This window comes from Notamacropus eugenii, chromosome 1 (assembly GCF_028372415.1).
Source record: "Notamacropus eugenii isolate mMacEug1 chromosome 1, mMacEug1.pri_v2, whole genome shotgun sequence".
NCBI lineage: Eukaryota > Metazoa > Chordata > Mammalia > Diprotodontia > Macropodidae > Notamacropus > Notamacropus eugenii.
The window spans coordinates 716666451-716688648 of record NC_092872.1 but is presented as its reverse complement, the minus strand read 5'-3'; the positions used below and the strand labels follow the sequence as shown (position 1 = coordinate 716688648).

General features: G+C 40.1%; 1 protein-coding gene across 1 annotated transcript; it reads right to left on the bottom strand.

Moving 5' to 3' along the window:
* Positions 1 to 99: 99 nt before the first annotated feature.
* LOC140520015 (WAP four-disulfide core domain protein 8-like) lies at positions 100 to 12399 on the bottom strand. The gene is made up of 6 exons (XM_072633615.1): positions 12335 to 12399; positions 10259 to 10359; positions 4173 to 4322; positions 2092 to 2259; positions 1026 to 1166; positions 100 to 233 (listed from the first exon to the last, which is right to left on the bottom strand). Exons 1-6 carry the CDS (start codon positions 12397 to 12399, stop codon positions 100 to 102), a joined length of 759 nt encoding a protein of 252 aa, XP_072489716.1.
* Between the last annotated feature and the right edge of the window lie 9799 nt (positions 12400 to 22198).

Below are 22198 nucleotides of genomic sequence, written 5' to 3'. Positions count from 1 at the left end.
AGAGCCCACAGTCAGGTAGCAAGTCAGGAGGGGAACTTGGCACTATCCCCAAGGGCATTCACCTCCCCTTTCTCCCTCCTTCCCCAACCTCATTCATTACTAACTTTTAATGCATGTCAAGCCACAATTAGGACAGCACTTTTCATTCCATCCACATTCTTCATCCTTCTGACACAGGGGTTTCTTAATCGTCTTGCAAAAGGATGGCTGAGGTGGACAGTCCCAGGGCTTAACTGTATAGCAACACAAGCAAGCAGACAACTCCATGATTAGGCCTAGAACTCAGCCCTCAGTGGTCTTAAACAGTGCACAGGCTTTCACCTTTAATAGTCAGTTATTGACACAATTACCTTAAAAAAGGTATTTACTGTAATGGAATCATAGGAATAAAAGCTACAAAACATTCCCTTTGTAAACCTGGGGTATACTCTCCCACAGATATACACAGCATCAGTAAGAAGAGTGAGCATATGTGTACTAGTAAAGAAGAATACACTTAGGGAAATATGTGTCAAGGTGATGCAGGTCTCGTCTCAGATGTTGTAAGATCTTGAAATCCTGCCTCTTCTTATGTCCTAACTGAGTGTGGTGTCTCTGTTAAGAATGTTTCTCTGCTGATCTCTATAATCCTGCTCTTCTATGTAATTCAATTTCTTCCTCTAAGAATAATTCTTTCTTGAATACATGGTTGACTCTCTTCTCTGCTGCCAAGGGTCACACATCTTGTAGCAGCATCAATTGACCTTTAATTAAGCCTGGACGAATTAAAGGGTGGCCAGTAATTGGCTCCAAAATTTGACTAGTCCTCTGGTGACCCTTTAAACCAAACTGAGACAATCTCTAAAAGTCAGAGAGTGTCCTCATCAGCAAAATGAGATTAATTGTTTCCCTTCCACTCTAAGATTAGATACTGTTTATGACCAACTGGCATAGCTGGGAATCTTTGCTCAGGGCCAGCCCGAATCTTTAATTCTGGCCATGTGTCTGGCTATCTTTGAGGAACAAATCCTACCCCCAGATCTTACCTTCCCAGGGTGGTGTACACACCAAGCCACAACTAGAATTACAGCATTTGTTTTCCTTAGGACAGTCCTTGTCTTTCTGACAGGTCGCAGAACAGTTTGTAATGCCTTTGAAGGGGAAGGGTGGACATGATCCTTTCTTTACTGCAAGAGAGGACACGGACACTCCCCATTAGATGTTGCCCCCTCTGCTTCCCACCTAAATTTATGTCACCAAAATAACATCACTCTCTTCCTTCAAAGCATGGCCTAAACCTGTCTCTAAGACATCTTCCCTCCTTTAATTCACTCCCCTATTCTTTTTCTAAACCTATGGGTATTATTATATGTGATTACAGAATTCTGTCTCTTCTATGTCCTTGGTACTCTGCTCCCCATTGTGACCAAGATCAGGCTCTGAATATAATCAGCTAACTAAATGTAGGCAGTAACCAGTCTTTCTTTTTCCTTCCCATATACTGTCTCAATCTGGTTTCTAATCTCCCCTAATCCTCTTTTTCCAGCTTAATCCTCTTTCCTGGCCTTGCATCTTCCATTGGAGGGAAGGAAAAGACTTGGACAGAACTGTAGCAAACCTTCTCAGAGAGGAGGGATGCATCAAGGAGACCCAGTGTCAGAGGAAGATGCCCTGCCAGAAGTTAAAATAGCACAAGGAGTCCCAAGTTCTAAACCAACATCTGCCATTTACAAACTGTATGACCTCAGTCAAAAAATTTTCCTCTCTCTGGGCCTCAGCTTTTCCCTTTTATAAAAGAATCAACCTAGACTAGCAAGGCATCAAATAGATTTCTGGTGGTCTGTGAACTTGGATGGCAAAAAAATCACATCTTCATTTAAATAACTTCTAGCTGAAATCGAGCACATCCTTAAGTAATGAATTAAAATGAAGACACCAGTATTCTAAGGTGTTCCTGTTCTCCAGACTGCCAAGATAGCCTATCACAACAAAAAGGCTGAAAACCCTTGAAGCAGGCGACCTTGATGGTGTCTTGAAAGATGAAGGGAGTCTCTTCCCTTTATTCCCATGATCAGCCCCTCAGTCATGGGTCCACCAAGCTTGGCCTCTCACCTGTCCCACCACAGGTCTCCTCACAGCTTTTCTTGCTGGGAAAACTGTTGCCATTCCCTTTGCATCCACTGTAGAAGAAATATTTACAGGTACGTGCCTCTATGCTGTAGAACCAGCGTAAGTAAAACTCATTACAGGGTCCCACTTCTGGTGTCATCTCACATAAATCTGGGTAGAGGATAGAAAAGGAAGGAGAAAGAATGGGAGCAGATTCCTCTCTTCTGTGTCCTTGCTATGGCTGCCCAGTCTCAAGCCAGGGCTGTGGTACTGAGGCTTGGGAATTGAGAGATTTGGGTTCTGCCACTCCCTACACCTATGGTCTCAAGCAAATCCCTTTCCCTCTCCAGATCTCCATATAAATTGAGGGTTGATATTAACCTATAGGTTTATATTTGTCTTTCTCTCTGTCTTCTCTTGCTGATGTCTCATGGAGATTGGGTAGAATAACAGACGACCTTTGAAATGAAGCTGAAAATACCCAGCAAACAGAAAGGGTTATTTGGACCATCCAAAGGGACCTTGAGGGTCATCTAGTTAAATAATCTCATTTTGTAGAGGCAGGTGACAGCAGCCAACATGACACAAGGGACTCTGTTCAGTTTTCAGAAATGAATAGAAAAATGAATAATCATAAAAACAGTAATTGCATATAAATCATATTATAATTATAATATATAATAACTGCTTATGTTATCAAGAAAGTCGTTTTATATTCATGGTCTCATTTAAGGCATACAAACCTGGGAGACTAGCAAGACAGGTATCATTTATTTATTTATTTATTTGATGGAAGAGAAACTCAGGCTTAAAGAGATTAAGAATCTCATCTGAGTCATATCATAAGAGGTGGGGAGAAGACTTTGAGTCATATCTCTTGACTTCTAGACCTATCCTTCCTAGGACTCTCTAGCTGTTACTTAGGATAAAGTGTTAGTGCTAGAGACAGACACAAGTTCAAATCCAGTCTCAGACACTTAATACCAGTGTGACCCTGGGCAAATTCCTTAACCTCTGCCTACCTCGGTTTCCTTAATGGTAAAATGAGGACAATAATAGCGTCTGCCTCCTGGAGTTTTGATGATCAAGAACATAGTAGGTTCTTAATAAAAACTTCTTTCCTTCCTCTTAAAGAAATCAGTATCTCCTTCCATCAACAAAGTTAGTGAGGAAAGATACCAGTAAAGTAATTTTGGCAAAGATTCTCCATTTCTGAATCTTAGTTTTTGCATCAGAAGGATCAGGGTATAGAAAAAGATGTTTCCAAGGATCCTTTCTGTCTTTATCAGGGAGATATATTCTGGTCTATGTTTTGATCCTTAATATCTAATTTCAAGAGCTTAAAAAACCCCTCAAACGTTAGTCACTTAATGTCCATTATTCACTGGAGAGAATAAATATGTACTTTATGTGCATACATATACACATATATATTTGGTAACTGTATATAATTTTATATGCCTTTAATAAATGCTTACCATGTAACAACCCCTTCATTTTATGGATGAGAGACCTGAGGCTTGGAGAATTGTCCATGCTAACAGTCATCATTTGAACCCAGATTTATTTTTTTTGCCTTCTTAAGGATAGGTATTTACTGAGGTGTTGAGTAAGTAACGGTATAAAACATTCCCCAAATAGGAGGTACAGGGACACTCTGATTTACAGCATATGTGGCAAAGGAATAACTGGAATTTGTTTGTGGCTTTTTTTTACTCCAAGTTTCCATGATGACACATGCATGGATGTTGCAGACACTGCTGAGCTGTATGACTGGAAGGTTTGCTGACCGTTCAGGTTAAGGAGTCTGAAAAAATCAGTTGTCTTAGCCCTGGAACTCACTAGCTCAGCATCCTCAGGCTTTCTGGGGCCAGCTGAGTGCAAAGCATCCAAGCTTTGCCCCTAGAGGCTGGTGACTTTGCACAGCCCTGCCTTACTCACATCCAATTCACTTGCCAAGTCAAGACATCACCCTCCCGATGTCATCGATCCTCTTCTGGAAAGAAGGGAGGGTAACAACAGACAGAAACAAAAATCTGTGAGGAGAAAACCTGGAACAAGTCCCATTCAGGGCCTCTCTTTACCTGCCTTTGGGTCTATGCATTTCTGCCCACAGCTGTAAAAGCAGCACTTCTTGTTTTGCTTGCAGTGGAAATCGATGCGACACTGATGTTTTTCGATAAAATCACATGTTATATTTTGGTGTGGACATTTTCCCGGCTTCTCGGTAGGTTCTCAAGTACATTAGGGAGAGAAGATTAGATGACCAAAAAGATTAGACTAGATTAGATCAGAACTGGGAGAGATCTTTGAAGGGGCAGTGTGATACAGAAGAACAACCATTGAATTTGGGGTTAGAGGTTCTGATTCGAAACCTGATTTTTGCCATTTACTAACTGTGATTTTGGGAAAATCACTGGGTCTCAGCTTCCTTACTTATAAAATGAAAGAGTTGGATGATATGACTCTTAAGGTAACTATGATCTTATGAACACAGAACGTCAGAACTGGAAGAAATCTTAGAACATGAAATTGTCAGGACTATTAGGGACTAATAGTAGACATAGACAATGAGTACTAGAAATGGAGGTGGGGAAGGATAATCTCCTTGCCCTCTCCCATGAACTACCTAGTTGGATCTTGGGGAGTTTTGAGGAACTTTGTTTCTTTCTTTCAGAGATGTCAATCCATCTTGGGTGTGTTGGAGGAGCACTTCTGGGAGTAGGGGATGGGTGGAGAAGAAAAGACCATTAGATTGTAAACTCCTTGAGGGCAGGACTGTCTTTTGCTTCTTTTTGTATACTCAGCATTTAGCACAGTGCCTGGCTCATGCTCAGTGCTTAGCAAATGTTGATTGATCCAGCCCAAGATAGAATCCTTGCTCCTATAATAGGTCTTGGGCCACCCAGTGGTCCAAGGACCAACAAGAGCAACAATGTCAACCTCTCATAGTTCCAGACTCAAGCCATGGGATCCTCCTGATCTGGAAAATAGATTGAGAAGAGATAACTTAAAAATTGTTAGACTACTTGAACAAAAAAGAGCCTGGACATTATGTGTGAAGAAATTACAAAGGAAAACTGGCCAGATATCTTAGAACCAGAAAGCAAAGCAGAAATTGAAAGAATCCATTGATCACTTTCTGAAAGAAATCCCCAAATAAAAACTCCCAGGAATATTATGACCTAAATCCAGAACTCTCAGGTTAAGGAGGAAAGACTGAAAGTAACCAGAAAGAAACAATCCAAATACCTTAGAGTCACAGTCAGAATCACATAAGATTTAGTGGTTACCACTTAAAGAAATGGAGGGTTTGGAAATATGATTTTCCAGAAGGCATAGAATAACCTACCCAGTAAAATGAAGTATAATCCTACAAGGCAAAAATGGATATTTAATGAAACAGAGGACTTTAAAGCATTCCTCATGAAAAGACCAGAACTGAGTAGAAATTTTGACGTTCAAACACAAGACTCAAGAGAAGCATAAAAAGGTAAACATGAGTGAGAAATCAAAAAGAGCTAAACAAGGTTAAACTGTTTGTATTCCTATATGGGAATTGGATACATGTAGTAACTAAGAACTTTATCATCACTAGGATAGTTAGAGGCAGTCTACTTAGAGTGCATGAGCATGAAGCTATTATGTTGGGATGACCTCAAATAATAATGGAAGGGAGACAAAAAGAGCATGAATGGAGAGAAGGGGGAAAGGAGAGGAAGAATGGGGAAATTTTCATACATAAATAAGGTGCGCAAGGAAGAGTTTATACCATGGAAGGTAAAATGGAGGATGAGAGCAGGCAACTGGTTCAAAGAGGGAAAAATCAACATACACACAGCTGAGTAGAGAATTTCCTCTTACCTAGTAAGGAAGTAGGAGGGAAAGGGACCCAGACAAAGGATGGGGGATAAAAAAGAGGATAGAGTAAGGGAGGCAATGGTCAGAAGCAAAGCAGACTCTTGAGGAGGGGACAGAATAAAAAAAAAGAAGGCTAAATCTAAAATGACAGGGTGGAGAGGAATACACAGTTAGCACTCACATTTGTGAATGTGAATGGGATGAACTCACTCATAAAATGGAAGGGGATAAAAGAACGGATTAGAAACCAGAAGCCAGTAACATATTGTTTTCATGAAACACACTTGAAATAGAAAAGTACACAGAGAGTTAAAGTAAGAGGCTAGAGTAGAATCTATTATCCTTCACCTGAAGTAAGAAAAAAAGGTAGGGGTATAAATTATGATCTCAGCAAAAGCAAAATAAATCTAATTAAAAGATAATCATAGAAACTACATTTTTCTTAAAGGTACCACAGATCATAAAATAATATCAATACTGATAGCAATCAAATTTTTAAAGGAAAAGTTAAATGAAACATAGGAGGAAATAAACAGTAAAACTATACTAGTGGTGCACCTCAATTTACCCATCTCATACTCAGATAAATCTAATCATTAAAAACAAAGGCGTTAAGGAGATAAATAGAATTTTAGAAAAGTTAGATGTGTTGGAGCTCTGGAGAATATTGAAAGGGAAAAGAAAGGAGTATATCTATTTTTCAACTGTGCATGGCACTTTTACAAAAATTGACCAGGTATTAGAGCACAAAACCCTCATCAACAAATTCAGAAAAGGAGAAATGTTGAATGCATCTTTTTCTGACCATCATGCAATAAAAATTGCATTTGATGAAGGGTGTTTGATCCTTTTTATGTGAACATAATTAAAAAACACTCTTCACACAAATAAAGATCTAAACAACTGGAGAAATTTTAATTGCTCATAACTGGGCCAAACAACTATAGTAAAATGACAATACTTTCTAAATTAATTTACTTATTCAGTGTCATACCAATCAAATTATCAGAGAATTATGTTATAGAGCTAGAAAAAATTCTTCTGGAGGAATAAAAGGTCAAGAATAGCAAAGGAATCAGTGGAAAAGCATGTTAATGAAAGGGGTCTAGAAGTAGCAGATCTCAAACTATACTATAAAATTGAAATCATCAAAACAATTTGGTAGTGGATAAAAATACAACAGTTGAATCAATGGGGCAGATTAGGTACACAATATACACAAACAAATGAGCACACTAACTGAATGTTGGATAAGTCCAAAGATCCCAGTTTCTGGGTCAAGAATTCACTATTTGACAAAATCTAGGAAAACTGGAAAGTAGTCTGGCAGAAACTAAGCATAGACAAACACTCACACTATATACCAAGATACGTTCAAAATGGTTACATGATTTAGATATAAAGGATGATACCATAAGTAAATTACTAGAGTACGGAAGAAATTACTTGTCAGATCTATGGTTAGGAAAAGAGTTCATGATGAAAGAAGAGAGAGAGAGGTTCACAAAAAATAAAATGGCTAATTTTGATTGCATAAAATCAAAATGTTCTTGTATTTACAAAACCAATGCAGTTAAAATGAGAAGAAAATCAGAAAACGGGGTGATATCTTTAGAGCAAGTTTCTCTGATAAAGGCTTCATGTCTCAAATATATAGGGAACTGAGTCAAATTTATAAAAATAAGAACCATTCCTCAATTGATAAATGGTCAAAGGATACAAACAGGCAGTCTTAAATAAGAAATCAAAGTAATCTATAGGCATACAAAAATTCTCTAAATCACTATTAACTAGAGAAATGCAAACTAATACAACTCTGAGGTAGCATTTCCTCCCACCCATAAGATTGACTAAGATGACAGAAAACAGAAAAATGACAGTTCCTGGAAGGAATGTGGGAAAATAGGGACAGTAATGAGCTGTTGGTGAAGCTGTGAACTAGTCCAACCATTGTGGAGAGCAATTTGGAGCTATGCCAAAAGTCTACAAACCCATGCACACCTTCTCACTTAACAATATCAGTGCTAGGTCTATACCCCAAATAGAAAGGACTCATGCTTATGAAAATTTTTATAGTACTATTTGTGATGGCAAAGAATTGGAAATCGAGGGGATGCCCATTATTTGGGGAGTGACTAAATGAGTTATGGTATATAAATGTGATGGAATACTGTTGTGTTGTTATAATGATGAAGGGGATATTTCAGAAAAACTTTAGAAGACTTGAATGAACCAATACAAACTGAAGTGAGAAGAATCAGGGGAAAAATTTCTATAGTAACAGAAATATTGTAAGGATAATCAACTGTGGGAGATTCAGTAACTCTGACTGATATAATGCTTCACAATAATTCCAAAAGACTTATGATGATAATTACTGTGCACTTTGAGAGAGGGAACTGATAGACTCAGAGTGCAGACAGATGCATATGTAAAACTTTTTTATTTCTATCTTTATTTGGAACATGGCTAATGGAGAAATTTGCTTTATGTGACTTTATATGTATAACGGGTATTGTATTTTTGCCTCCTCACTGGGTAGGGAGGGAGGTAAGGGAAGGGAAAAAAACTGAAATTAAAATTAAAATTAAATGAAAAAAACCCAAAGTATTGTTCTCACAAAAAACTTGGAAAAACTCACTCAACCCAACTAACTCACTGACATTATTCCTATTTTACAGAAGAAAAATGATTTACTTAGGTCATAGGACCAATGAGAGGTGATTCTTAGTAGAACTGGAATTAGCATTGGGTCCCTCAGAGATTCATAAGGTTAAAGTTGAAAGCAACTTAAGAGGAGATTGAGTGCAACCCCTTAATTTTATGGACAAGGAAATGGGCACAGAGAGGTTAAATGAGTTGTTCAGGGCAACTCCCACAGCTAGTAAATATCTGAGGCAGGATTTGAACTCAGGTCTTCCTGACATCAAATCTGACACTCTATCTACTGCCTCATTTCCAATCAGTCAGCCAATCAAGAAGCATTTTTTAAGTGTTAACTTTCTGCCAGATGGCAGCTAGGTGATGCAGTGGATAGAGTCTGAGGCTTGAAGTCAGGGGGACTCATTTTCATGAGTTCAAATCTGGCGTCAGACAATTCCTAGCTATGTGACCATGAGCAAGTCATATACCCCTGCTTGCCTCAGTTTCCTCACCTGTAAAATGAGCTGGGGAAGGAAATGGCAAACTACTCCAGTATCTTTGCCAAGAAAATTCCAAATGGGATCATTAAGAGTTAGACACAACTGAAATGACTGAACATCTCTCTGCCAGGCACTAAGCTAAGTACTGGAGATACAAAAAAAGCCTCAAGGGGCTTCCAGTCTAATGGAACATGCAAACAACTACATAGAAATGAGATATAAACAGGATAAAGGAAGATAATCTGAAAGGGGAAGGCACTAACTGCTTAGGGCTAGTGGAGGCAGGAAAAGCTTTCTCTGACAAGAGGTAGGACTTTGACCTGAGTCTTGAAGCAAGGCAGGGAAACCCAGAGAGTAGAAGAGGGACAGTATCTCAAGCATGGAGAGAGCCAGTGCAAATGCAAGGAGGTGAGAGATAGGGTACTGACATGGTAGGAGAGCTTGCTTCCATGGTTTACCCCCATAGAGACCACCATCAGGGCTTCTTAGGTGCTTAAGTGCAGCGAGGTGGCAAGATAGAGCATTGGGCCCAGAATCAGGAAGACCTGAGTTCTACTAGTTGTGTGACCCCTAACCTCTGTTTGCCTCAGTTTCCTCATTTGTAAAATGAGGATAAAAGGGTTCGCATGAGGATGATATATTTGTAAAGCACTTAGCACATAGTAATTGTTATATAAAGGCTTATTCACTGCCTTTGCCATTCCCCTCCTAGAGGAATGGAATACAGTTGTGCTGCATGTCTCTCTGGGTGGCAGTTTACCCTCTCTTGGCAGCGGGAAGGCCCTGTGTCACTCTAATTCTCCCTGACTTGGGTGGTCTTTTGTTTCAAGTGTGCTTCGCCATTCCATCCTCTCCCCAATTTTCACTGGATGAAATTCTACCTAATTGTGACTCTGATTCTAGGAATCAAACTCAAACCTTTTGGTTTCTGACTTGGGCAGTAACAACCTTTCCCCTCAGGTTTCATTTAGTCCTTTCTCACTTGTCATGTATATGGTGTATTACATTTCTCTCTGTTGGTGTCCCTTCATAGGTTATGGGCCCTCCTGGCCATCTGCCCTGTCCATGAGCAAGTCCAGTCCTCAACCCACATCCAAGGTGACCTGTCCTTGGGTAATTCCATCAGGAATAGTGCAGGGGATGAGCATTGTCTTCCCTGAACCTACTTATTTGTCTCCTAAAGGTCGAACTAGGCATTGAATTCGAGGAGAGAATGAGGATCAGGAAGATGGCGATGTTAGACCTCCAAAGCCATCTGCAGGTAGGGCTGAGGAGAAAGGAGAGAAAACAGAGTTAGCAAGAAGAGGTTCAAGAATATCTGAGCCTATGAAAATGTCCTGATGGAGAGACTTGTACATGCATGTGATACTGTGAAGAGATGGTGACTGTCTGTTACCATGCATGGTAAGGGGGCAGCCTGCTATGATGAAAAGAGCAGAGAATTTAAAGTCAGAATTCCTGGGTTCAAATTCTGACTTCTACTCATAACTTTTGTGGCATTGGGAAAGTCACTTAACCACCCTAGGCCTCTGCTTCTTCATCTGTAAAATGAGCCAATCTATAAGATCCCTTCTGGTTCTGATATTCTCTGATCCTGTGAAAAATAAGACTAATAGTATTGGAGAACAGTGACCCTGGATGTTTGGTGAGAGAGGCACCAGGTGTAAATTGGAAGAGGAATGAAATTTAGGTGGGATTAGGGAGAGGGGGCACAAAGTCTGAGGCATCTGGCCATGGTGCTGAATCAAGACTGGAGGCTCTGTGTATTTCTCTAAGAATAGTAATACCTCGAAGGTGTGATGACCCCACTCCATTACCATCAGAATAAAATATCAGTGATTCAACCTGGCATTCAAAGTCCTCAATCATGGCTTTCACTTGCCTTTTTAGCCTCATTTCCTATCAGTCTCCTTCATGAATACAACATTCCAGGCATGCTGCTGACTTTATCCTTTTGCCTCCAGCTCCTATGAATTAATGCAAGTCTTCTCCCTTGCCTGGAATGTATTCTCTTCTCTTCTATTCTACATGGGACCTTTCTTTTCCTTACACACCCAAACTGATGCCACTTAACTGATCTTTCCCCCAGTCTCTTATTCCACTTTGTTTAGCAGTTTCCTATGCTCACGGGGAAGGTGGGGTGAGAGTGAGTTTCTGCTTTTATTGTTATAGCAAGTGCTTATCAATTATTTTGTTATCTAGAATACTGAAAAGTTAAGTTCAAAGGATCATTGATTTATAGATGGAAGGGAACTTAGAGACCATTTAGTTTAGTTACTTTCCAATGATCACAGAATCAGTCTATGTCAGAGGCAAGACTTGAATCCAGGTTTTCCTAATTCTAAGACTATCACTCTATCCACTCTCCACCCTGCTCCCTACCTTGCATCATGATTATTTGTGTACATTTTGTATACATATTTGTGAACATTATCTTATCTTCTAATAGAGTACATGATCCTTGGGTGCAGGGACTGGGCTGAGTTTTTTTTTAAAGCTTTGTATCCCTCAAGAGTCTAGCAGGGAGCCTTGTATATTGTAGCCTGGCACTTCTCTATGTACAAAATGTTACTAACAAAATAATTATTGTAATTTATTGTATAGCAGTCAATGTAAAATTTTACTTCTAGCTATCCCCTGCTAATAATAACAATGATATCACATTTACTTTATATTTAAGGTCTACAAAATTTATTTTTCCAAGACAATTCTGTGAAGTAGGGAAACAATAGCAATGATAATTAATATGAGTATATAATTTTGATCAAACCTATGATGTCATCAATGTAGAATGTTTGTGGTAAGGAATTTCTATTACCAATAAAAACAACTTCTTCTCTGCAATACAGTCTTAGAGAGCTGCCTGTGAAATTATTATTATCCATATTTTACAGGTAAGGAATCAACAAAGGTAAATGGTTTGCAGATTCACCCAGTGAATAAATGTCCTAGCCAGAATTTTAACTTGGGTCTCAAATATCTGAACTTTGTGACTCTAGTTCTCCAATCTGGAAATTGTTCTCATTTTACCCTTATTTTCCTTTAAGAACTAGTAAAAATCCTGTTGTCTAATCCCATCCCATCTTGGGCACACGAAATGGAAGAAGGGGAATCCTGAACTAAACCAGGAGAAATAAAAAACTTGGAGCAGAAAGGGTCTGTGGAGGTCCTTTAGTTGAAGGGATTCCTCTCCTGGCTGGGCTTCTAACTCTTCTAACTCTGTGGCTCCAGGGGCTTCTCACCCTCGAACACCCTTTTGACACACTGGACCCTTCTCCAATTGGGGAGTTTCTTCAAAGGCCTTCATTTTGGGGATGGACCTAGATGGGTCATGCTTCACTCTTCCTCTAGCTATATTTCAGGCTCCCTGGAGTCTCAGCATGGCTCTGTTCCAGCTTACTTCTCGACCTTATCTCCCCCTTTTAGTCCACTTTTTTTGTGTGCTGTCTTCCTGCATTAGAAAGTAAACCTCTTGAGGGCAGTCACTGATTTCATCTTTTCTTGTATTCCCAGCTCTTGGGCAGTGCCTGGAACACAATAAGGCCTTCAGAAATGATTGTTTTTTGTCTGTACACCCCCATTTTAGAGAGGAAGTTGAGCCCAGAGACCTTCAATGATTTGCTCAAAGTCATAGAGTATGTAAAAGGCAGAACTGAATTTGAAGCTCAGGTCCTCTTGCTTCTCATATAGCACTAGACCACACCCCTTCATCCCTGAGAGCCACATTTTAGCTGATGGTGGTAAGAGAAATCAATCAATCATTTATCAAGTGCCTGCTGTCAGGATCTCTGCCAGATGCTAGGGATAAAAAATTGTTTAGTCATGTCCAATCCTTTTTGACCTCATTTAGAATTTTTTGGCAAAGACACTAGAGGGGTTTGCCATTTCCTTCTCCAGCTCATTTTACAAATGAGGAAACCAAGGCAAATAGAGTTAAGTGACTTACCCAGGGTCACACTGCCAGTTAGTGTGTGAGGTCAGATTTGAACTTAGAAAAATGAGACTTCCTGACTTTAGGTCTAGTAGACCATCCACTGTACCACCTTGTGGCTCTGGGGAAAGGTGAAAAAGTATCTGCCTTTAAGGAGCTTACAGTTAAGCCAGAGACATTAATGGCATATATACAAAATATATACAAGGTCAATTTGGGAGGCTGGCACTAACATCTGGGGGATCAGGAAAGAATACATGTAGAAGGTGGTGCTTGAGCTGAATCTTACAGCAACCAAGGAGTCTAAGAATTTAAGAAAGACTTTGAAGTGGCCATGGCCCAAGAACTTGGGGGACCATCTAGAAAAGGACCAGCAGGAGCCCTGAGTGGGGGATCAAAGAACCTGCTGGTTCCATGACCTAGATGACCTTGGGCAGGTCATTTGAATTCTGTGGCTAATTGTTTTCTTCTGCAAAATGAGGTGTTTGTATCGAATGAATTCCAGGATCCCCTGAAACATTTCTTCCTCTGGTCCTAAGGGGAGGCAGAGCCAACTGGGGCTTGATCTGGCAAACTGCCTTCTTCTTTGGACTGCTTTAACCCTGCCCCCTCCCACCAACAGCCCACACTAAGCTCCAAGTCCAGACCTCAAGATGACTTTGCCAGCAGTGCTTGGTAGATCACAGACACTTGCCAGGAACAGGCCAATCTTGAGGATCTGCCCACAGGATTCTTGGGAGGTGAGGGCCCCAACACCACATTGGCAAAGAGATCATAGATAATTCAGAGCAGAAAAGAATCTTAGAGGCCTTCTAGTCCAACCCTAAACTGAGGGCAAAGAGAAGTAATTTGACTAAAGTTGCTCAGCTGCTATCTTTCCAAATTAACCCTGTCAATCACAGGAAGGGAAGAAACATTTATTAAATATCAGCTATGTGCCAGGCACTGTACTAAAACGTTTTACAAATCGTCTTTCACATAGTCCTCCCAACAATACTAAGAGGTAGTGGCTATTATAATCTCCTTTTTATAACTGAGAAAATGGAGGCAGATAAAGGTTAAATGACTTGCCTAGGATCATGGGTCTAGTAAATATCTGAGACCAGATTTGAATCCAAGTCTTTCTGGCCCCAGGCTCCATGTTCTATCCACTGTAGCACCTGTTTCCTTCAGTAGAGGGATTACTAACCCTTCTTGTGCTATGGACTCCTTTGGTAGGCTGGTGAAGCCCGAGTCTCAGAATAGTGGTTTTACATTCATTATGCAAAATCAAGGGGAGAACAGAGGCAACCAATTACAGTGAATATAAAAAAATCAAAATATTTTTTAAAACTTCAAGTTTACAGACCCCAGGGTTAGAACCCCTGCTTTACTATAATGACCTTTAGAATCAGGCCTAGTGTGGAGAGGTTAAATGAGCTGTCCAAAGTTATAGAGGGGGTAGATCGCAGAACCAAGATTTGAACCCAACTTTTCTGACTCCAAACTCAGGGCTCTTCTCATAACCCCATGCTGTCCCAGATGCTTCTGTGTACTTTTACGTTTTTTAAAGTAGTGGAAAACCCAAAGTATTAGGAACTGATTGGGCCCCCTCCAAAAGGACTCTCCAAAAAACTGGCAGAAGCAACAACATTTTTCTCAGAGGAGAGGGGAAGTCTTTCTCACCAAGGAACATGTCTTTGACGTGTACCCACTGATTCCCTTGGCATCTCTCCTGGTGCCACCTGACTTGGGCTCTTCTAATGACCTCAGAGCACCCACTCTATCCTCATTTACAGGCTGTGATTATTGTCTCCAAATTATTATTCATTGTCTCCCCACTCTCCATTCTGCTGTCCATTCAGACCCATCCAGACTCCTCTGTGAGTGACCTGCACTATTTTCCCAGGGGTGTTAATGGTTAGTGAGCAACCCAAAGACTGAATATCTAAAGGCAAACCTCTATGCCCACCAGGAAGGTAGTCAGGATCTGTCCAAACCAAAGGTAGACTAAGGTGAAGGTGGTTACACACCATGGGAATTTCATGCTCTGCTGGAGGGTAAAGCAGGCACTCCTTAGAGACCCAAGGCATCTTCTGCAGTTGTCAGAAAAACCTCATCCTAGATTTTCTTTCCTCTGCTGGACCAGGTTGCCAGTCTAGTCCGACTCAAGCTACCTAGACTTGACTAGGCCTTCTTGACATCCCCAAAGGAGGACTTATTAAATTTCTCTCTCTTAGAACACAGAATACCAGAATTGGTTCTGGTGCTACCCTTGCACCATAGAGAAGATGAATGAAACCACAAAATATAGGATGCCATATAGTCCAACTCCTTCATTTTACACATGAGGAAACTGAGGCTTGGAAAGGCTAAGTGATTTTTCCAAGGTCACACAGGCAAGGTTTGAACCCATATCTTTTGACCCCCAAAGTTAGTTGATATAGTGGATAGAACACTGGGCCTGGAGTCAGGAAAATCTGAGTTTAAATCCAGTCTTAGACATTTACTAGCTTTGTGGCCCTGGGCAAGTCACTTTACCTGCTTGCCTCAATTTCATCAATTGTTAAATGAGGATAATAATAGCACCTGCCTTCCAGAATTGTTGTAAGGGTCAAATGAGATAATATTTGTAAAACACTTGGTACAATGCCTTGCACATACATAAATGCTTTTTAAAAAAAGAACCTCTGTCATAGACGGAGACCTACTGCTATCACCCTGGCTGAGCAAGTCAATCTCTCTGGTCCTCAGTTTCTACCTCTAAGGTCCCTTCCAGCTCAAAATCTATGATTTCTGAGATTCTCAAGACTCTTAGCTATAGACAGGTTGCCAATCTGCGCCAGCAGAAGTAACCTCCACACTGGGAATTCTTTATCCCAATGAGATCTAAACCTCCCCCTCCCCCAAATAATAACACTTCTAAATTCTCATTTGGTTAGTGTGTATACTGTCCTCATCAATACAGACAGTATTTTCTCCATATCTTAGTATCAATTAATCAATCAATAAGTATTTATTAAGCACCTACTACGTTCCAGGCATTGGGTTAGGAATGGAACTACACATGCAATGAATGAAACCATCTTTAGGGGAAGATAATATATTAAAGTCTTTATGAATTACTGTTCCCTTCCCCTCCTCTTGTCACCACAAATGAATGGTTTGTGAAATAGCTCCTGGCTAGCCATTTGGCAAGGAGTCTTCCTCTTAACCAGGCTGGTCCCTCAGATAATCTTTGAGACCACCCTCAAATATCTTCTCCACTTGAGTCCCACTACACAGACTTTAGGCAACCAGGGTCATATTTATACCATGATAAAGCATCAAAAGAGGTCGTTAGTAGAATAACAATAATGATCATATTTATATAGTGCTTTGGTACCTGGTTACAAAGTTTTATTGTTTTCTCATTCTAGGTTCTGGGTTCTAGGTCCTGATATCACTTAGACCTCTGACATTCTATTACTCGGAAGTCCCTTCCGGCTCTTAACATTGTAACTTTTCTAGACTAAGTTCCCTTAAAATGGTATGATTTTGTGTCTGGTTAATTGTTTCCATCCCCTACCTCTTTGCTCGGTTTCCCCAGATGCCAACAATCGTTGTAAGAAGTAGCCAGAAGAGCATCATAAAGGAGGGTCAGTCTTGCTTGAAGGTGATCTGGAGAACTGAGGTCCAAGTTACAGTCTCTGAAAGATGAGTATTGGGTTCTGTAGAACAAAGGAACTGACTCCTAGATGACTTCACTAACTCCCCATCCCCCAAGCTGAACACTTAACTCCTATGGCAGTGAATTCACTGTCTGCCTCAGAAGCACGTCTCAATCTGACTATTTCATCAACCTGTGCCAATCCTTCTGCCTGAGCCACTGGATAGGGCAACAGTGAAGGGGCCAGGTTGTATTCATGACAGGGTGACAGCCTCTTTGAGATTACAAATACCCAGAGAATGGACAACTGCATTCAGCCCTGACTTTAATGACAAAAGCCTATGGCATTTCCCACACATTTGGGAAACAGTAACACTTTAGTGTAAATTTGTTTATTCAAAACTCTTTGATTACAGCCTTTCTAGAGCAGGTCATTTTTATTTGTTACATAGAAATGAATAGTTTAGATTTGTCAATACTGGGTTAACTTAATAAGAAGTTATAGTTTTAGAAAAATGAAAAGCAAAAGCAAATAGCAAAGTGTACTTAGGTCAACCGCAAACATGGGGAAACTTCATGATTTGTATATCCTTGGGAGAGACAGCACAGTATGGAGAAGATTCAGCGTTCAACAAGTGAGTTTCTTGTCATCTTTTCCTCTCAGTTGCCTCAGCTGTAGAAGCAAAGGATCTTACTAAAGCCCCTGTTTGGTCTTCCACTGAAGTTCATTGTAGTCTTGGCCATATAATTCCTTTTTGGGGGCCACTTATAAAAGGGGAAAAATGATGCTTCTCCATAGGGGTATCATAAGGTTCAGATGAGGTATTTTTGGTCAACTTTGTGGTAGGATAGGGGGAATGAAGGTAGGATTTGAGCACTTTTTTTTAAAGGGCAGAGTGTCATGGATTGGGGCAGAGGAGGAAAGAATAGTAATAGCTCATGTTTATGTTGGATTTTAAGAACCTCTTTTCGGCAGCAACCCTGTGAAATAAGGAGGATGATTGTTAGCATCCTCCCCCATCCCTTTTTCACAGAAGAGGAAACAAAGCTCAGAGAAGATTTGTCCAGAGTCACACAGCTGGCTAGTGTTTCAGCTAGGATGAGGATGCTCAAGATGGAGGAAGACGTCTTGGGTGAGGATAATCTACTACTCAGCCAAGCTCCAGACTCCAAGCTGTGGGCTTAGGTCTCTTTGGCAGGATCCTCAGGGGTTGTATGCCTACAGACCTTCCTACAGTCCTCCTTGGAGGTAAAGTTATTTGTGTTGCTTTTGCAGCCACTATAGAAAAAGGGCTGGCAGCTGTAGTTGGCCACCAGGTACAATCAGGAAGTGAAGGTCATGCAGGAACGCAGGTCCAAAGGTAGCAGACATGCATCTGAAGAGAGAGTGGGGCTCAGGAGTCACCAGGGAGAGATGAGTCAGGATCAGAAAGGCTTACATCTACCCTCGTGACTGTGAGGAGAAATCCGGGGGAAGAAACTTGGATTTGGGGAAGGACAGAATGGAAAAAAGACATTCCAACTGGGATGGGATATCCTGAGGAAAGGAGGGGAGAGGGAGAACCCAGGAATCAGGGAGGGGGAGATCCCAAGGATGAGCAAGAAAAGGGATAGGAGAAGGGTTGAAAGGCAGAAAGAAAAGGGTCCAGGGATAAGAGAAAGAGGAGGTTGAGAACCCAGGGATAAAGGGAAGGAAGGCAAGGTCCATGAGGCAGCTTTTAACTCTCCCTTCCCATTCCCTCATTTTTCATGGCTCCTGAGGTTGGGGTGAAGGAGTTAATCACTTGACTCTATCTGCTGAATTATCTAAGTGGATGCACAGGCCAGATTGCCTGGGCTAAACAGAGTGGAGATACTTGTACTCCCCTCTTGCCAATAACCAGGGTCCTTTAAAGTGTCCCAATAATGAGCCAACAATGGCAAGTGGATCTAAGAACCATCCCAGTGTGGCTTGTCACTGCTCCAGTTGGGAGGGCCCTTAGAACTCAAAAGAATTGCCTGAAATAACATTATAGTCCTCCTAAAGCATGGACAATCTGTCTTTGATTTCTGATGGTTGAGGAACTGTTTGGAGGCAAAGAGGGAGAGGTGTTTATTAATTCCTCATTTTCCCAGACTGAAAAGAAGTTCTGTTTTTAGGGTCTAGACATCCATAGGTGGGGAGAAGGGCCAGGGGTCTCTGTGCTGGGCCTGAGGGAATGGACAAAGAAAGGACAAGAAGTTCAAAGTCTTGTTCTTTCATATATGGTTTAACAGAGAATGTTCTGCCTGACCTAATTCAAATCCTGCCTCCAGGGCTTATGTGATCTCGGGTAAGGCTCTTTCCCTCCCCCATCCACTAGTGCTGCCTACATCATAGGTCTGTTGAGAAGACTGGACCCTGCAATCCTCAAAACATTAGTTAAGTAGGAACAAATTTAGAACAGACAGTTGGAGGATCCATTTCCTGGAGATCCCTTCAGAGTCAGTTCTTTACATGAACCATTAGATGGTAGAAGGAGGTTTGCCCAGAAATAGGGAAAGTGAAGGGGAAAGTCCTTATATGTACCAAAATAGTCACAATAGCACTTTTTGTGGTAGCCAAAAACTGGAAAGTGAGTATTAGTCAATTGGGGGAATGACTCAATAAATTGAGATAAATGAATGTCCTCCAAAATGGCCAATTTTGTAAAAGCATATCTGAGAGATGCGTAAACTCCATTATGAGTCCATTTAGTAATCTTTCATGACCTATCATATATAATTTTTAAAAGTTCTATTCAGGTCCTCATATTTCTTGTTTATCTTTTTTCTGGTTAGATTTGTCTATGTCTGAGAGGGGTACTGAAATTCCTGTGGTATATGATTGCAATAGAATGCTGTTGTTTCTTAAGAAATGAGAAATATGAGGAAATCAAAGAAACTTGGGAGGTTGATTTGAATCAAGGAGAATTAAATGTCAGAGCCAAGAGAAAATACACAATTGGCCCAAAAATGTAAAGGAAAACAGCACTGGAAGACATTGGAATTCAGATCAAAGCAATGAACAATTTTGATTCCAGAATGGAGATCATGAATTATCCCTCCTTCCTCTCCTTAGAGAGGTGTGTAACCAAACACACTTTGTTAGAAGTGGTCAGTGTGTAGACTTGTTTTGCTTAATTGTTCTTCTTACAAGGGAGGATATTTTTTGGTAGCCATAGTGGTGGTGATAACTGTATTACTGGCAAGTGAAATAAATTTAAAAACCTTCAAAATATCAACAAACTTTTAAGAAGTCCATTTCCCATCTAGGGCCTCGGTTTTCTTATCTACAAAACAAAGGAATTGGACTAAGCTCCCAAGTTCTCTTCCAGCTCTCACTTCTAAGACCTCACAACTTGACTCTTGCCTTCTGATTTGAACTTCAAAGATTTAGCTAAGTCCAGGTGGTCACCTGATGGCCAGCAATGACCACCAATCTCCTGGCTTAGGTTTTAGTCACTAGGTACTTCTCCAGCTGCCCTGAGACAAGAAGGACGAACAAACAATTGACTTCATGACATTTCAGACAATTGTACCTGAAAGAAAAACTTAGAACAATGTGAAACTACAGCCCTATGAGATTTTGCCTCAAATAGCAAAATTTCGCTAATCACAGCTCATGGCTAGGTTATTGCTACTTTTCTCATGTTGTAACAACAGTTAACAATGAGCACGTAAGGACATTTTATTTATCATTTATAAATTATAAGTTCATTTATAATTAAAAATAATAATTTATAACTAAGAATAATTAATTTATAAAGAATTTATGAACTAAGAATAACTCACATACAGTGAATACATGCTAGTTGACTCAAAACCCCCAGAAAAAATTCTGGCTACTGAAAGTCTCTAGACTAACATGTCCATATTGCCTATAACCCCTAAGGCAAACGAAATCTTAGAATCGATGGTTACTTACTTGGTCCAAAAATGTAACTTCAATGCATATTATTTATTAACAGATAAAATTTCATAATTTTCATAAGTGATGGTCAATCTCAGATGAAACTTACTCTTTACTATATCACCTACTTTAAAGCAAACATATCCCATTAAATTATTGACAGTATTCAAATACTTCTACCATTCTTTTTTTTGTTGAATTGAATTTCTTTTCAGTTTTCAATTGATTTATTTTTGTTTTTCAACATTCACTTCCATAAGTTTTAAATTTTCTCTTCCTCCCTCCCCAAGATGGCATATGATCTGATATGGCTCTACACGTACATTCCTATTAAACACATTTTCACTTTAGTCACGTTGCATAGAAAAATAACAATGCATGAGAGAAACCTTGAGAAAAAAATAGAAAACAAAATGAAACAAAAAAGAAAATAGTCTGCTTCATTCTTCATTCTGACACCATAATTCTTTCTCTCAGTGTGGATAGCATAGTCCATCATGAGTCCTTTGGAATTGTCTTAGGTCCTTGCATCGTAAGAAGTCTATCAAAATCAAGCATCGCACACTGTGACCGTTTCTATGAACAATGTTCTCCTGGTTCTGCTCACTTCACTCAGCATCAGTTCATATAAGTCTTTCCAGGATTTTTGAAGTCTGACTGTTCATCACTTCTTATAGCACAATAGTATTCCATTACATTCCTATACCACAATTTGTTCAGTCATTCCCCAATTGAAGTGCATCCCCTCTATTTCCAGTTCTGGAAAAGCTGCTATAAATACAACATTTTTGTACATGGGAGTCCTTTCCCATTTTTATGATCTTTTTAGGATACAACCCTAGAAGTGGGATTGCTGGAGCTGCCACATTCTTTTAACAGCTCAATTCATAACCTAATAGTAACCAAATTGAAAGGGAAATACTTTTATAACAGCACTTCTAATAGAATAATGTCCTCAATTTCACAATATAAGAAAAACATTTTGGAAACACAATAATAACATGTACATTATTATATATTTAAAACATGAAACAAAACATTACCAGTCAAATGACATCAATTCAGTCCATTGCATTTCCAAATTATCTTACACAGAAAATCATTCATTTTATCACTTTTGGCATTCTATACCAGGCCTGCACAACATATGCCCTGCACGCTGCTTGTGGCCTGCCAAAGTAGCCTACAGGCAGTATGATGTGCAGGCTTGTTCTATGCTGGTTGCATTCAGGACCAATATAGAGTACTTATATTTACTAACTTTTAAAGAGTGCTTACCGTGGGCCAAGAGAATTCTTCCACAAATAAAGAAAATTAGATTGCTCTGGGAATATCTAGTTCCCTTCTGGCTTCTTAACTGGGGAATGTTTGAAGCCTTACGTAAAATTTTTAACATCCCATGGTACAAGTTTTGGTCAGCTCAGTTACCTCCTCACTAGGAGAAATGGCCCTGAACCCCAGAATATTCTTCCCCAATTGATTGACTATCCCACTTTCTACATGGGGCTGTTGCAACCCTTCTTAGCCTGGTCACCTTAGTCATAACTGGCTCATCACCTATTGTAGAATAGGTACTCAAAAAATGGGAGGATAAAAGATGAGGAGGAGGAAAATGAGAAGAACGAGTAAAAGGAGGG